Source organism: Caenorhabditis remanei, chromosome II (genome assembly GCF_010183535.1).
Source record: "Caenorhabditis remanei strain PX506 chromosome II, whole genome shotgun sequence".
NCBI classification, from domain to species: domain Eukaryota; kingdom Metazoa; phylum Nematoda; class Chromadorea; order Rhabditida; family Rhabditidae; genus Caenorhabditis; species Caenorhabditis remanei.
This window is the reverse complement of record NC_071329.1, coordinates 7558589-7574592: the sequence shown is the minus strand read 5'-3', so window position 1 is coordinate 7574592 and position 16004 is coordinate 7558589. Positions and strand designations below refer to the sequence as shown.

General features: G+C 36.3%; 3 protein-coding genes across 3 annotated transcripts; 1 reads left to right on the top strand and 2 right to left on the bottom strand.

Annotated features, from left to right (window-relative positions):
• Positions 1-2090: 2090 nt before the first annotated feature.
• On the bottom strand, positions 2091-3765 carry GCK72_005138 (uncharacterized protein; the record flags this gene model as incomplete). Its single annotated transcript, XM_003117296.2, has 8 exons — positions 2091-2181; positions 2332-2431; positions 2476-2536; positions 2583-2678; positions 2731-3260; positions 3308-3403; positions 3452-3587; positions 3640-3765. 8 exons carry the CDS (start codon positions 3763-3765, stop codon positions 2091-2093), a joined length of 1236 nt encoding a protein of 411 aa, XP_003117344.2.
• On the top strand, positions 3620-3838 carry GCK72_005137 (uncharacterized protein; the record flags this gene model as incomplete). The annotated part of the gene is made up of 1 exon (XM_053725050.1): positions 3620-3838. The coding sequence occupies one exon, from the start codon at positions 3620-3622 to the stop codon at positions 3836-3838; it is 219 nt and encodes a 72-aa protein (XP_053589244.1).
• Positions 3839-6171: 2333 nt separating this feature from the next.
• On the bottom strand, positions 6172-8443 carry GCK72_005136 (uncharacterized protein; the record flags this gene model as incomplete). The annotated part of the gene is made up of 10 exons (XM_003117415.2): positions 6172-6490; positions 6542-6618; positions 6670-6801; positions 6845-7060; positions 7114-7346; positions 7390-7552; positions 7602-7812; positions 7858-8006; positions 8051-8226; positions 8380-8443. The coding sequence occupies 10 exons, from the start codon at positions 8441-8443 to the stop codon at positions 6172-6174; spliced, it is 1740 nt and encodes a 579-aa protein (XP_003117463.2).
• Between the last annotated feature and the right edge of the window lie 7561 nt (positions 8444-16004).

Sequence of the window (16004 nt, the reverse complement as noted above, 5' to 3'; positions counted from 1 at the left end):
AATTATTATTGAAGTTTTACATTTTTTGTTCTTAATTCTTAACTGACGGAAAAGAAAACGTGGCTCGCCGATATCAACGACATTCGCGTATAACTGATAACAGACTATGTTGCGTCGAACTTCTAAAAATCAACTTTTTCTTCGAAGTTGAAGTTGACTATAAAAGTTTAATTGTTTCAACGCGGACAACAACGCACTCTTTCATCGGAAACAATCCTAACGATTTAGGTAGAAGAGAGAAACAAAAATATTATTTTCGAAGAGAAATGGGTGGAAGTGAAAAGCGAAAATAGAAGTTATGGAGCTCAGTCGGTTGGTGGTTGGACAGGCAAGCAACCCAACACATGCCAACTGATAACATTCAAGATGGTCGGGGGAACCCCGGAGTGGGAGGAGAAGAGTCATGTGATCATGATAACGGAATGGTGAGAATCAGAAGAAGAGGGGTTTCCCCTTCATTGGGGCAGAGAGGGTGAAGTGTCCAAAGTGTCTCTTCTGCTGATTGTAATGAAAGCGCAGTTTTTTTGTGATCATAAATACTCTCGGAGGAGGACGACAAAGGGCTGGATGATTATATGTATTGATGATGATGTTGATGACGGGAGAATGTTGAAAATAGAAGAGAAAGCGAAATGAGAGACAACAGATAGGACACAGAAACTTCTAGTATCTGATCACAGAATCTGTGTATCGGTTAGCAGTAGTAAAGCTCAGAAACGTGCAAAGACAGAGGAAGAAGTAACTGAAGAACTGGACAACAAGAAGGTCACCTTCAAAACGAATTTCTGACATTTTAACACCAGAAAACTGAGTTTGGTTACTAGATGTTACATGCTTTGAACACAAAAATATGATCATTCAAACTTCAAAATACGCCAACTAATGAAACAAAGATCGGTCAACTAATAATTAAGAAAGCGGCGAAAAAGTATACGAAATCATGTGGTTGATACCTGAAACACTCTTCAACCCAGCTGATCGGAGGATTTGGAAAAGCAAACTTTTCATGACAGATATCTCTCTTTCGATATCATCCAAAGCCAACAAACTAGACGTACTCTCACTTTCTCTCTCGCTTACAAGTTAAAACAAAGGTAAGCAGTACATGGTATATTTGTACCCCACACAAGTTAAGCTTCCGATAATTCTCCACTTCATTTGCAAACAATTCTCTCTCTCCACTCTTTTTCTGTCTTGATTTGTGCACGCAGTACAAAATTTGTAACAGAAATGAACACGTAACGTCCCGACGGAAAAGAGCAATGACCGTGGAAAAAATAAGTTGAAAAGTCAGCTGGTCGCCGGCTTGTTGACACTAAATTCAAAGAGATTAGGTACGGAAAAAGTGAAAAACGAAGCATCAAAAAATGAAAAACTAGGGATAAGACGAGAGAAAATGGTCGGAATTGAAGGAAAATTAGTGTGCGGTGGCGACGACGATGACGTAGAAGAAAAGTTGAGAGAAGGTTATAAACAGTACAGAAGATGGTTATCTTTCTCTAATTTTCTTCGTTTTTTCCCTTATTTCTCATCTAAATGTAGACAGTCGACGAGATTTGTAGCGGAAAATGAGAAAATATGTAGCAGAAAGTAGCAAAAATATGGAGGAATTTATAGAAAATCGTGAAAGTTGCAGGAAAATTCGCAGAATTTCCGGGAAAAAACGGAAATTATTTAGATTGAAGAAAAAAATTACCGCCAACTACCGTAATCTCAATGGCGCATGCTTGGAGTTTTTAAGGGGTCTCGAAGCGAAATAGAAAAAGAACGAAGAAATGAACTTTGATTAGAGAAAAATACAAATTTATTAATAGAGAAATACACATATTGACATAAATATCCGTAGGTAAAAGTTAGCATCAAAACATCATCTGACTAGTTTTCGAAATGAATAGAAGTTCTACCGTTCAATAAGAGAACAGAAGGAGAAGAGGACTGTAACTTTGAAAAGAAAGTGTTTTCTCTTCCCATCTTCTGAACCTGTTTCTCTTTTTCATCATTTAATTATAAATTGGGGAAACACATAATGTACAAGTTGGCACGATGCCAAGTTATTCAATATTATTCACATTTTTACAAGTACCACAGATCTAGGCCATGATTGGAGAACGTGCATCGTTTGAAACAATTTCGAAGTGAGCACCGGGTAGTTTCGCAGGAACACTACACCATCCATCGGCTCTGAAAAAAACAATTTAAAAAATAATCAGGTGGAAAACATCTATCCGTAGAGTAAAGTTCAATAAAGTACAACAAAAGTTTATTGTTTTTTATTTGAAAGGGCGAGTGTAAATACGGTGTACTGTAAGTCCAGATGTCCGGATGTCTCACCTGAAACAAGCGAAATCTGGGTTAGAGAAACACCCTTCGGTACACCGGGAAACACGTGAGTGGAACGTGGATGGGATGACTACTTTGACTTCGCGAAGCTCTGAAATAAAAGTGAATTAGGAGTTTGAGAGAAAGGTAACTAACCATGAGCCGATTTTAAATATTCCAGAAGGTCAGCTTTATAAAGAACATGAGATTCATCGACCTGGAATGGAAGAGTTGAAATATTGAACTGTCAGATAAATGCTCACCTCAAAGTGCAACAAGTCATCAAAATGATCATTCTCGTGACTGAAAACTGGAGCGATCAAACCAATGTCATAGCAAATTACCAAACTTCGACATCTCTGAAATCAATGAAATATGAATAAGCATCTGATTTACAGTAACCCATCTCACCTTAAACTCTGGAAACATATAAATTGTCCTTCTTCCGTGTGCCATCACCAACATATACGGAGAGGCTTTTCTTTTATCCACCAACTCCAATTGATTAATTTGTAATGATAAATCCAGCATTGTCCTTATATAACAAATGAACATTTTATTCCGATATCTATTCAAATTCGCCGGCCCAGACCATCCTTGTCCGGATGTCGTGTTGTCAGTCAATCGGATATTCCAAAGGGTCGAAACACATGAAATCTCTTTCAAGAACCTGAGAAACTCTCGAAATCCGGCACAAGTGACATCTTCATTATCGGATAGAACTATATCCAAATTGATTTCATGAAGGGTTTTACACAGTGAAGAAGACGTTTTCAAATTTTCGAAATTGTGGGATAAAGTCAGACCACCACACTCTCCTCCGATTTGGATGGTTAGTTTTGAGAGATTCGAGAAGGCGACTCCCGGTTGAGGATGACGGAAACTGCATGCCGTACCACTGGTGGCAGCAAGATATGAGTTTTGTTCAAGGAGATGTTGGACTGAAAATCTTCAATAGACATGGAATAGGAATTGTTGGAAAACTCACTATGAGAGAACAATGCTACTGGAAGGACGATATCCTCCACTTGACACAGATACTTTTTGATCAGAAGAACCAACAGTTTATCAAACTTTTCAAGATCTGAAATGATTTTTATCAAAAAATGAGGAAACTATTCAATAAACTTACCATAAGTATTACGTGTCGTTTTATACAAATCCCAAAGAGGATCATGGTGAGCACAGAAATATGTCTTCGAGCAGAGATGACGATGAACAAATGTTCCGAACGACCGACTCACTTGATCCCATCCGTAAGCAACTATCTGAAAATTGATGAAGTTTTCCAGTTATCCGGATGTCCAGTTGTCCACTAACCTCTGTTGGAAGAACTTTTGATACAATAAGCTCTACGATCTCATCTGGAAGTTGTGGAAGATCTTCATCTGTCGCTGGAATTCTCAGAACTGGAAGACGTGCACAACGACATCGATTACGTGACATTCTGAAGGCAGTGGTCAATTGGTCTGATGAAGAAAAAAAAGAAGAGAATGATAAAAAGAAAGGAGCCGATTGAAATTTTAACATTCGGAAGGAGAGAGAAGAGGCGGAGACGGTTAGAGAGAGAGAGAGGGAGAAGACAACTGTCAAAAACAAAATGTCAGAAAACATTCACATTTTTTGAACAAAAACAAGCCATTCTTCCAAAAGGTGTGGCAGCAGAGACTTGTTTCAGTGAAGTTTTGGAAACTTTTGAAGGAAAGGAGATGATTGTAAACAAGCCCTCAGGGCTCAGGAATCATTTGAGGGGGAGATCTAAGTGGCAGATGGTTTCTTCTGCTCTGGTCATCGCTTGCACACTGCAAAACCAGTTGGTTCATTGTGGCACTACATCGGTTTAAAAGATTCATTCTGAGGAGGGACTGGAATGAGGTGCCTTTCAATAATTTTCAGTTCATCAAAGATGGGGAATGACAAGGATGTTTTGAAATAGAGACCTGCAACCTTGTAATCATAGGCATCAGGGAGGCAACTTCAAAAATAAAACATTGGACATTAGGGTACAAAGATACAGACCGCACTCACTATATTCTTTTCTTTCAGAAGTTATGAATTGTTTGATTATTTTCATTTTTGTAATGTGTACAGATGAAGTCTAGCACTTTCTTTTTACAAATTACTTTTTGTACGAGACCTCCATATTCTTCATTTTAGAACTAACTCTTCAAACAGAAGTCTTACAGAAAAGTTTTCAAAGCTTTGGGTTGCTAAACACAAAAACACAACAATGAAAAATATGGTTACCGGGTGACACCAGTAACGACGCTTCAATCTATAACAGAATTGATAAGTCAGTTTAAAAAAAGCTGATTCAACAGAAACGGTAAGTTGAACTTTCCTGCCAAAAAGATCTCCAAAAATTACAGAAATTCAGAAAACAATCAAATAGTCTCTACAGAAAACTGATAACAAATACTTTTCCCTCTTGTGAAAAGAAAGAAAGCCTCCCTCCCAAAATGAGAAAGAATCCACAGTTCATATTGTGAACCCGTGGTCTTCGTTGTGAACTTCATACCGGTTTCTTGTTTTTGATTTCTCCTATTTTAGAACTATTTCAAATTGAATTAGGCTTCTAAATTTGATTTGAAACGAAAGATTCAAGAGTTCAGATGTGGTAGTTTACTTGGGTTCAGAGAACATTCAAAATCTATTTGAAGAAGAGAAATTGACCAGTTGTCGAAGTTATCTTCTGACAAGAGCTGCACCCATAATTTTCAGGAGAAGAAAAAGAAGAACCTATTAAAATGAAAAAAATCAAAACACAAAAAAGATATTTTAACGAATCAAAGAACGAACGAGAGAAATGGCAAAAAAAGACAAACAAAGAATAGAAAAAGAGGGAAAACGAGGAGGTGAAAAACAGAAATCATGTGAAGAGTGAATTTTCAAAGACTGACTGTTTTTATGTGGAAGAAGAAAATAGGAAAAAGAGTTCACGATTTGTAAGTAAATAGAAAAATATCAGTTTATCGGTGGTGAAAACATTTTTTACATGTTGGAGATTAGTCACCAATTGGAAAAGGTATCTGAAAGAAGAGTGCAAACAGTGGACCCGAAATCATAAAAATAGGAAAAAATATCTGTGATTATTATTCAAAGCTCTGTTGGTCAGTACATTCTCGTATTGAGCCCCTGTCAAAAATCAATAAAGATCAAATCGTTTGGAGAAAATTACACCAAGCATTCACGTTTATCGGTGTAAATGCACGTGAAATTCGGATGATTTCACGATGGAATTTTTGGATTCTAAAATAACAAAACGTTGTCAACTGAAAAGTGTTATATTAAAAAAAAAAGACTTCCTTCTTTATATAGTTACAGGCCAAGAGCTCAAAGAAACACTACGTTTGAATACAAAACTTAAAATTCTTAAACTTAAAATCTCGAAAACCAGGAAAAGATATTTACTCAGTTTGTAAGTGATCCTCTCAAAAAACGAAAACCCATTGTCTCACGTCATATGACAGAATAAACCTGAGTTGTTTCTGATGTAAAATTATGTCTACAAGGTCAAATTTGTCACTCATGTTGTTCTTTAAATACCGCAACATTTATTTTTATGGTGTCTGAAATAGTCAAATGTTTTTGTGTCTATAAGTGACTTTAGTTTGGTATTGACACTTTTTGATCGAATGAAAAAAAACAAACGAGTTTGAGTTGTATAGTACTGTTTCTTTGGGAATGAAGAAGTTGAAATAAAAATGAACAAAAGAACATTCTAATCAATTGTAAAAGAAGGCTTCTCAGGGAAACCATCGTCGTCAATTTCATCATCTGAATCAAGAGAAGAAACCGAATCTTTGCGATGTTGTTCTGGCTGAAAATAATATTTTTAAGAAATTATTTCAGTCATTTTTTGATACTCGCCCTCTTCATAGCCTTCTCTAAGAATCTTGCCACGTCATTATGATTGAAGAACTTGGCCTCATCCAACGCATTCTTGCCCCAACGATCCTTCTTATCCACATCAACCTTTGCCACATTCACCAAGAACTTGATCATTGTCTCGTAACCTTCCGTCGCAGCAATATGCAAAACAGTTCTATCATCATGATCCGATGTATTCAAGTCCTCTCCCTGCATGTACAATCTTCTCATTGTGGGTAGGTCACCGGCACGAGCCACATGGAACACAGGGATAAGACGATCACGTTCTCGGATGTCACGTCTGAAATTATTGGGTTCTGAAAAGTTCCGAACGAAGAAACTAGACAGATACCTTCTCGGATCACTCTTCATATTTGAGTTGTGCACGAGACAGTCGTAGTTGTGGAAGTTGAATGTTGAGACGAGTTTCTGCAAAACATTATGAGTAGGTCTGTGTTATTTATCAAATTGCTTACTTACCTTACAGAATGAGACACCTCTACAACTGTTTCCAAGTGAATCCAGGGGCGGAGAGAAAAGACAAATACCCATCACATTTGGCACCACAACAATCATCGCACCAGATACTCCAGACTTAGCTGGTAACCCAACCTGAAATATCACTATTAGTTATTGTTTTAAAATATCAAATTACATTGAAAGAAAACTGTCCAGAAGCGTCATACATTCCACATGAGTACATCAGTGAGAGGACATCTCTACATGGATTTGGAGCCACACATGTTTCATTGGTTATCGGACAGACACCTCCATTAGCAAGGGTAGATGCCATCACTGCCAGCGATTCACAGTTGACTTCAACAGAGCATAATTGGAAATAGAAGTCGAGAGCATCGGTCAGAGACTCGGTCTGAAAAAAATGATTAGAAAAAAAGATTAGAAATACTCCAGAAATAAACGAACTTCTTTCGGGAAGCATCGATTCTCTTTCATGAAATACGACAACGCATAATTTCTGTCAGCAGTTGCTCTTTCAGACAAGAATGTGGCATTGTTGAATCCGATATACTCATTTCCAGCAATCTTTCTGTACTGGTTGAGAACGAAATCGAAACGATCAGCCATGTTAGTTTTGCTCTTTATCAGCGAAGTGATCACAATTGCTCCGGAGTTTACCATTGGGTTGTGTGGTTTGTCTGGAAATCATAGAGTAAATGAATGAATTCATAAGACACTAACTTGTAGAATCAAGACAAATTTCATTGAAAAGTCGTCCACTTGGCTCTTGTCCAACGTACGAATGGACTACATCTGCTCCGAGATCAGATGCGACAATTGCATAATTGAACGCCTTGGAGACGGATTGGACGCAGAAATGGTGTTTGACATCACCAAATGATGCCTGAAATACCAATTACTTGTTCTCACAATATCTTTGCTAGAAAACAAACCCTCTGCCCGTCCACAGTACACAAAGAAACTCCCCACAAATCAGGAGATTGTCTTGCCAATTGTGGGATGTATGTGGCTACTTGTCCATCTCGAATCTCTTTACATTCATTGAACAAATTCCTAATTTTCTCTACAAAAGTAACCCAATTTGGAATGACCATATCAGTTTGAAGAGCTCGAGATACGATGTCGATACTGGGGGCGATACATCTAAAAATTTACATATGAAAGTGATAACTTCCAGACATGTATTACTCTTTGAACTGTTCTTTAGTCAATTTCCAATGCTTCTGTTCTGTAGCTTCTGCTATTTTTTCTTCAGCGATTTTCTCGAAATCCCTAATCTTTTCCATCATAGGCACAAGACGTGGATCGTCATCTCGGAGACCCAGTTGGCGGAGAACCTAGAAATAACTCATTTGGCTTTAAAGGTTAATGGGAAACCAACCGTCAGAAGTTTTCCAATCGATGCTTCATTCTTATTCGGAATTTTGAATAATTCGAAAATCATATCCTCACTTCCTTCGCTCTCATCTCTTTCGTAAGGATTGGAAATTCCACGGAGAGTGTTTTTGAGCGACATTTTTGACATGCGGGAGCCTATCATCTCATGGAGACTCTCCACTGAAAATTTATTTAGTTTGAATTTCTGCTACAAAGCTGACTAAAGTTTTTCTGAGCTCATATTAAAACTAGCGGCATTCTGAAATATTTCCTAAACCTCTTTCACTGTCTAACGAAAACTTCATAAATGTTTCAATAACAACCAAAACTCACATGTCCGTTCAGAAGGAATTCGATACATTACACTCTTTTGAGTGATGTTCGAATGAGAAGTCATCGAACAGTATCTGAAATGATTGATGAGTGTTTCTATCTGATATCTCTTTTATAAAAGGAAGATAGTCGCCAGCCAACCAACACAACAGAAAAAAATTGTCTGTTTCAAAAAGACAAAAGAACGAGACAACTGATACGTAGAATTTGTCTCCTTCTCAATATAAAGAAAATGAAAAAAAAAGAATAGTGTCGTAAGGAAATGCATAAAATTCAGACAGTGTTTGGCCGACCTTTTATGAGTTCCCTCAGGTAACAAAAACGGTGTAAAACGATAAAAAAGAGTGTTTTGATGGTTCTGTCTCTCCAGATATTAGATCTAATTGTGGAAACTTGTTCTCAAAATTATTTTCAAATTTTACTGAAATAACAGAGAACCGAGGAAAAAAAAATCAATTTTCACAAAAGAACAGGTATATCGAAAGAATATTTAATGGTTTCTTAACACATTAAAGGGGAAGAATAAAGAAAATGTTATCTCTAAAAGGCGGCATATGATTGATCTCCGATGCTAGATGTCTTCGTGAAAAAAAGATAAAGAAAGATGGGCAGATCGGTGAAGAATAACAAAAAACATAGTTCATAATAACAAAGTATATAAGTACGTCTGTCTGTAAATAAGTTTGTCTGAACTGAAATGAGATTTGGTGGATTTCGGTTTCCTGAAAAACCAGGTGTTCTGAAAACGATGTAGACCATAGTTCTTTTACTGAACAATTTCTGTGAATCCGTATTGAAATTAGATCATGTCTACGGTTATTAGTAAATTTCTGAGCAAAAAGCAAAATCGGAGCTGTCCTTTCGGGATTCCCTGATGAGGATAGATATGTTTGAATTTACGAAAGTCGAGTGGTACTATGATCTTTGGCTGAGACTATTATCAGGCTAGAATTTGACTGTGCACCAAAGCTGTGCGGAATTCCTTCCTTCGACCTCCTTCTTCCGCCTTCCCTTTAAGAAAATTTACTTCCGACTTCCAAATTCCGTCTTCCGTTGAAATTTTTTTCAAAAAATTCGTTTTCAATTCACCCTACTTTTTCAATAACTTTGAAATATCTGACCTCATTTTGCATATATCAAAAATCCGTTTTCACAATTTCTTTCCTATGTTCATTGGCTACCATTTGCACTCTTTCATTACGTGTTTGCTTCTAAACTGACCGAGTTATGTCATTTTTTGCTTTGGCACTATTTTCTTGTCCGAAATGGAGTTGCTGTGATAACTCGGTCAGTTTAGAAGCAAACACGTAATGAAAGAGTGCAAATGGTAGCCAATGAACATAGGAAAGAAATTGTGAAAACGGATTTTTGATATATGCAAAATGAGGTCAGATATTTCAAAGTTATTGAAAAAGTAGGGCGTTTTCAGTTGATTTTTCAACAAAGGATAACTCAAAAGTTACCCAAAAGAAAAACACAAACAATTATAAGTGGGTTCATAACACGGTTTCGAACAAAACTGTGTGACAGTTTTTTGAGATTTGCCCTGGTTCTCGAGAAAATGGATTACCACTTCATTCCCCGTTCAAAAACTCCCTCACGTGTGAATTTTCAGAAATTTTTCATTTTTCGTGACATTCCACGATTGATGACGTAATCTGCCCCTAAAATCGTTCTAGGAGACCGTGTTCAATGATGAATAAAAAACATTTTCCTCGAATGGGTTATTTTCAAAATTAAACTCCGACTTCCGCTTTCAGAACACAATTTCCGATTTCCTTTTTCGAAAATTTTACTGATCTGCTGTCCACTTTCCAAATAATGTTACGGTTTTCTTTTCAGGTTACCACAAATCAAATTTTGATGTTCTCACAATTCCAGATATCTCAATTCTCTGGTATTTGGATCTCCATGTTTCATTCATCAAATCCCAAAACCAATCCGCCTATTCTTCATTGTTTAGAGCTACTATTTGAACAGATGCACATCATAAACGGTATGCATATATTTTGTTTCATCTCTCACGCGCGAAAGGTGCACCAGACACTTTTTCCCTCACTGTTTGACTAATTAGTCCCTTGAATATTTCTTCTTTCCCAGTCTTCTGGAGTTATCAATTTCTTTCATAAACATTGATCATTATATGGAATTAATTATTGTCTCTTTTCCCTCTGAAACTCAAATATGTAACATTTTAATGTTCAACTGAAGACATAACATCACGTGTAACTTCTTCTTCTTCTTCTTTTATTATCTATCATAACACACGCCGTCTCTCTCTTTCTCTCTCTTTATCTTCTCCAAATTGTACAATACTCCTCCCCAAAGACAAATTTCGATCGTTTTCTATGTGATTGATAAGAAGAGAAAAAGAGTGTCCAGTGGGTTCAGAATGTTTCAAAATCGTCGACCAATTCCACAATTATCATTACATACGTAAATGAATTCTTCTCTTTTCTTGCCAAATTGAGACAGAATCGGAAGATCATCAAAGAGTTCATTAACGTCAATGAGTGCTTAATTGACATGTCACATTTGAGATCTGTGATGTTGAAAGCGAATTAGAAGTGATGGAAGAGTTGCATAAACTTTCTGTCTGAAACGCGAAAACGGAGAAATGTGTGTAGTTTTATCGTAGGGAAACAGTATGATCATTACGCCCAGCTGCTCCTCTTATTAGAATTCCAAAGGTGAAAATTTGAAATTCCAAAGGTTACAATAGAGTTATGTACATATTTACAGTTTGGTCATTTAGCAAAGCACAATCATTAATTTTAATTTCGTGGAACAGTTTAGTCAGAGAAGGAGTCATATTTTCATGAGATGATGAATAGAAAAATTCAATATCTTTGGGTATAAGACACAAGTCACGGATTGTCAAACTGAATTACTTTCATCCAGGACAGAAACATCTTTTTCATGGCAAAACTATCCCAAATTCCAACGTAGCTACAGTACCATTCAAAGAGTTATCAACGTTGGCTGTTTTCAGTGAAAAATTATTACGTTTGGAAGTGTATTTCGGTGTCACATGATTGTCCGACGAATTTTATTTTGTACGGGCTGAAAAGACCAAAAATAGCAGATAATTTTTGTAGGGACACCATCTTGAAAGTTACAGGTTGCCAAAGTGAAAAGCTCCAAAATTTCGCTAATTTGCACATAAATTAGTCGGTTTCCTGATGAAATGATTTCTAGCTCCGAACTCTTTGAAAAGTCTGCAATTTCAGAGAAAATGTTTTTTATGCTCGAAGATTTGACTGTCGGAAACCCAGGCTTGTATGCAGCAGATAAAACCCGGGTCCGTTCCAAACAGATTCTGATTAGGGTCCGTTCTGCCAAAATCTGATGCATTTCTTTGGGAATAGAAGTCTAAGTTTTTAAGAGCCTAAAAGATCTTTGCAGTTTTGATAGTTTCTATTCTCTCGGATGATTGAACGCAGTTTGAACGTAAACTTGTCAGAGCCACACAGTTCAAATGTCCGGATTGCAACAATAAAAATTTAAATGACCACTGTGAAGTCTAGAAGTCGGTCAGCATAGAAGAACTCTGGAAAAGTACCCCTAAACTATTTAAATAACTACGAAAAATGTCCTAGAACTTTGAGAATAATAAGACTCCTGACCACACCCATCCTGCAACTGTAAAATATTTATTTCAAATTTTCCGTATTCAGCTTTTTCCATCAATTTTGACATGTTCGTCATCATCGAGAGCATCTGAAACCGTTCTATAACAAGAGAAAAAGCAGTTTTATCGTTTAGTCATCAGGTAACCAATTGTATTTTTGTGATGATAGTACAGTTCAATCTCGTGTTTTCTTTTCATTGTTTTGGTTGATATTGAAAGAGAAAACAAGAGAAACAGAGAGAATTTGATCTTTTGATTTTTTCATTTTTTGACGGAACACCTATATTTTCAGAAAAGTACCTTTTTTTGTGAGACAGGAATCGGTTTCACGTCTGGAAGGGTGGCTTTTTTCATGTTTCATTTCCAGGGTTACTGTGTGCGGAGTGAAGAAGAATTGAAGCTGAAAAATAATCAAAAAGTTGGTCGATCAAAGCTGTATTTCTAGTTTCTTTCATAACAAAACCCCTCATCTCTGAGACATTTTCAACATAAATCCACGAGTGTCGTAACATCTTCCTATCTCTCAAAATCGTTTTCATACATCATCTTCTTTTTTTATATCAAAAACTGAGACCGTAAAATATTTGATATTTTGATTCTTTAGTTTATCATCTGTCTACCAAAATAACACGACAGTACAAAATTGTTATGAGGATGACGTATTTCATCAGTGACCTGTTGGTAAATTTTTTTTGTTTTTTTGTTAAATTTTTTTACCGTAACTTTTCAGAAGGCGGTAGTTAGATGATCTATAAATATAGAATACTAGTCTGAGTCATTGGATAATAAGGATTTTTGATCGTTGCCTTATTTATCTAGTTTCAGATAGTTTATAAAGAAATGGATTCAACCCGTATTACTCATTGTTTCAATTTTGATGTTTTTTCTTATTTAGAAAAGATCTTTCAAGATTCGTATTGAGTACCAATGTGATAAAAATGGTTAGTACGATTTCCTAGGTTTATATTAGACCGTTCAATGGCTCCAAACTTTGATCCACAGTTCTAACTCGTTGCAATTACAGTATGTGAGCTCTATGGTTAGTTCTTTCGGAATTTTCGTATCAGAGTATGTAGCCTTATAAGAATTCGGAGGTTGAGTAGATATATCAAAACCGTTGAGGAAGAGTATATCCAGCTCACGTTGATTAGATTTTATCCTTTTCTGCATGCCACTTCTAATAGAAAGTTCGATCTGTACTTAATTTTTGAGTTCTTTTAATGACTGTTTAGCTGCCAGTTGTCATTAAGACTCCCTCTTCAAAGTTTTTCAATCTCACACAAAATATATATCATTCTGTCTCATGAAACTTAATTGCTCTACTATTCTATTTCATCTCTTTGAAAATCCGTAGATTTTGTGTATCTGTTTATCGAGCTATCTTCATCGAACAAGAATACTGTCGGTCAATTAGACACGTCTAGAGTACGATCGGATACGGTATCTATGCCTTCACGGACTGGATTCCAGGTCTCTTAATGGAAGTATTCCACGTCTTGACAGATCTACAAACTCATGAAAATTGTGTTCACACCTTTGTAGCCAATTACTTTTTTTCGTTCAATTTGTCACGATACTTTTAATTTTTTGCTCTCGATTCCTTGTCTTACTGACTCAATAATGTCACCCAGTTTGGAAAACTTTTTTCTTCACGTGCTCGATTTCTGTCGATAAGGTTAAATGTCGAAGAAAAAGTGGACGATTCATGGAAGTTCATGTTGGCAACAAATTGAAACACTTTCTGTAATAACTGGGTGAAGTGAAATTGAACTTTTGGTTAATTAAGAGGAAGATGAAAAATGAGAAACACGTGGAGTTTATCAATGAAAGCAAAAACTAGAATATTGTTTCAGAGGAATTGAAAGTAGTTTGGTGATGTCGTCATTTAGTTTCGGGTTACAGGAATTTTGAGAGGGGAACTAATAAATAGTTTTTAATATGAAAGGACTGTTGGTAGAGTCTGCGAAACGACGCCTACATTAATCACAGTAAGAAGATCTGATGACTGTAGAGGGTAACTGTGGGAATACATCGAGCGTGAGAACAACTCGTGGGCAACTCCATTTGTATTCATCAGTTTTACGGTAGTTCAAGAACGCAAAATGAGTTTTACAAGTTTATTTCATTCAAATCTAATCGGAGATCAGTTGCTTCTCCGTGTCTCCTTCCTGTTCGCCTGACTCTCATATGTTTAGTTAGAGCTTGTTTGTACCAAGTATGAAGAAGAACTAGATTACTGTAATGTACAACCTTTCAAACTCTAAAAGTTTATTCATCGAAAATAGTTTACATAATAATACAACATCTCTTATATTTCTTATTTTCTTCTTCCAATTTTCTATGAGTTCTTTCGTCGTGAACCCCTCTAGATTCTCCCATTTCGAACGGTTGCTTTGCCACAATCTTCCTATTCGAAATCTTCAATTTTTCTGGTTTCGGCTCATTTTTCTCCCAACTTTCTCTTCTTCTTTTGAGTTTTTTCTGTCGATCACGTTCTTCCATGTAAGCGTCTTCAATCTTCATGAGCAGGCGCATATCGGTAGTCCTCATCATCTGAAAAAAATTTGGAAAACTTTTTAGTTATTTCAGTCCTACCCAAAATAAATTCTGAAAAAGATATCATATTCAAACCAAAATTTTGAGAAATGAGCAAAACTCAAAGCCATTTTGTGAATTTTGACATTCAGAACACGTTGTAAATCAGACGATGAGAAGATTGAATTGTTGACACAACTAAAACGCGCCAACGAAACGCCAGTAACCGTATTTTCTGTCCTCACGATCTTTGCTCCTCTTTTTTCAGCGGAAAACGTACTAAAGTCCAAAAAGAAGAACCTACTTGACATGTATATTCTGACTCTATAATATTTAATCCTATAGTAGTCATGCCCACGTTTCAGACAAAATTCACTTTCCGATTGTTACATTTCCATTCGTGTCCCTTCGGATGAAACAAGAGAATGTTCTGAAAATGTAAGTGGGTTTTTGTGTGGATTGGAATGGATTGGTTGTTATGTTTTGCATGAAATTCTGAGTTTATCTTCTTTTTTCTTTTGATTTTTGTTAGATTCTGGGCGTGGAAGGGATGCCGTTCTCAGCATGGTAACAAAAAATAGTTGAATTTCGAAATTGGCGAAGATATTTCAGAACCATTTTCCAGAGCTTTGACAAAACCAAAATGGTCTCAAAATCTAGAATTTTCATAGCATGTAATCACAGATCCCGGTACGATAAACTACACATATTTTCTCCTCTTTTCGAATTCTAAATACCTGAAACTTTCTCAAATTCTTCATTCTAATTGATATTTTTCATATCACTGGTCACTTTCCTTATCAGGAATGACAACCCGATAAACAGTACACATTCCCTTGTTTGTCACTACCGATTCCCCTCTTCTTGGCTTCTTTTCGTTACCGTAACCTATCTGAAAATTGAGTGAACTCAATTGATTTTCGAACTAGACTTTGCATCATTACAATTGATTCCATATTTTGTGTTTCAGTCGAACAAATAGTATATAATTTCTTAAAGAGGATCATGTACACGCAATTTCATGAGAAGACCCGCTTATAGTTTCAGCGAATTGTTCACGTGTCAAATCATTCACTTTTCACGATTCCGAGTAGTTCGGAGCACACCGCTCACTCACTGCAAATATCAAATTCCTGAAGTTCTTGTTTGGAAAAGTGAAAATTATTATGCAGATAAAATTAGGAGAAACGATAGATAAGATAGGCTCCGCCTCCCTATTTTCCTGTGCTTTTGATCTATGTAACACTGGTTTTTGGGAAATTTACGTCACGATTTGTAAATTTTGGAGATGCTCGAAAACATGGTTGTAAACTCTGAAACCACGAAAAACTGGAAATAGTTTAGAACAATTGTCAGCCACACTGGATGGTATTGTGAAAGTTCTCGGCAGTGTTCCCAAAATCAGAATTCAAAATTTCAAAATTCCGTGAATCTTTTGCTGCAAGTGATGATGGAAATG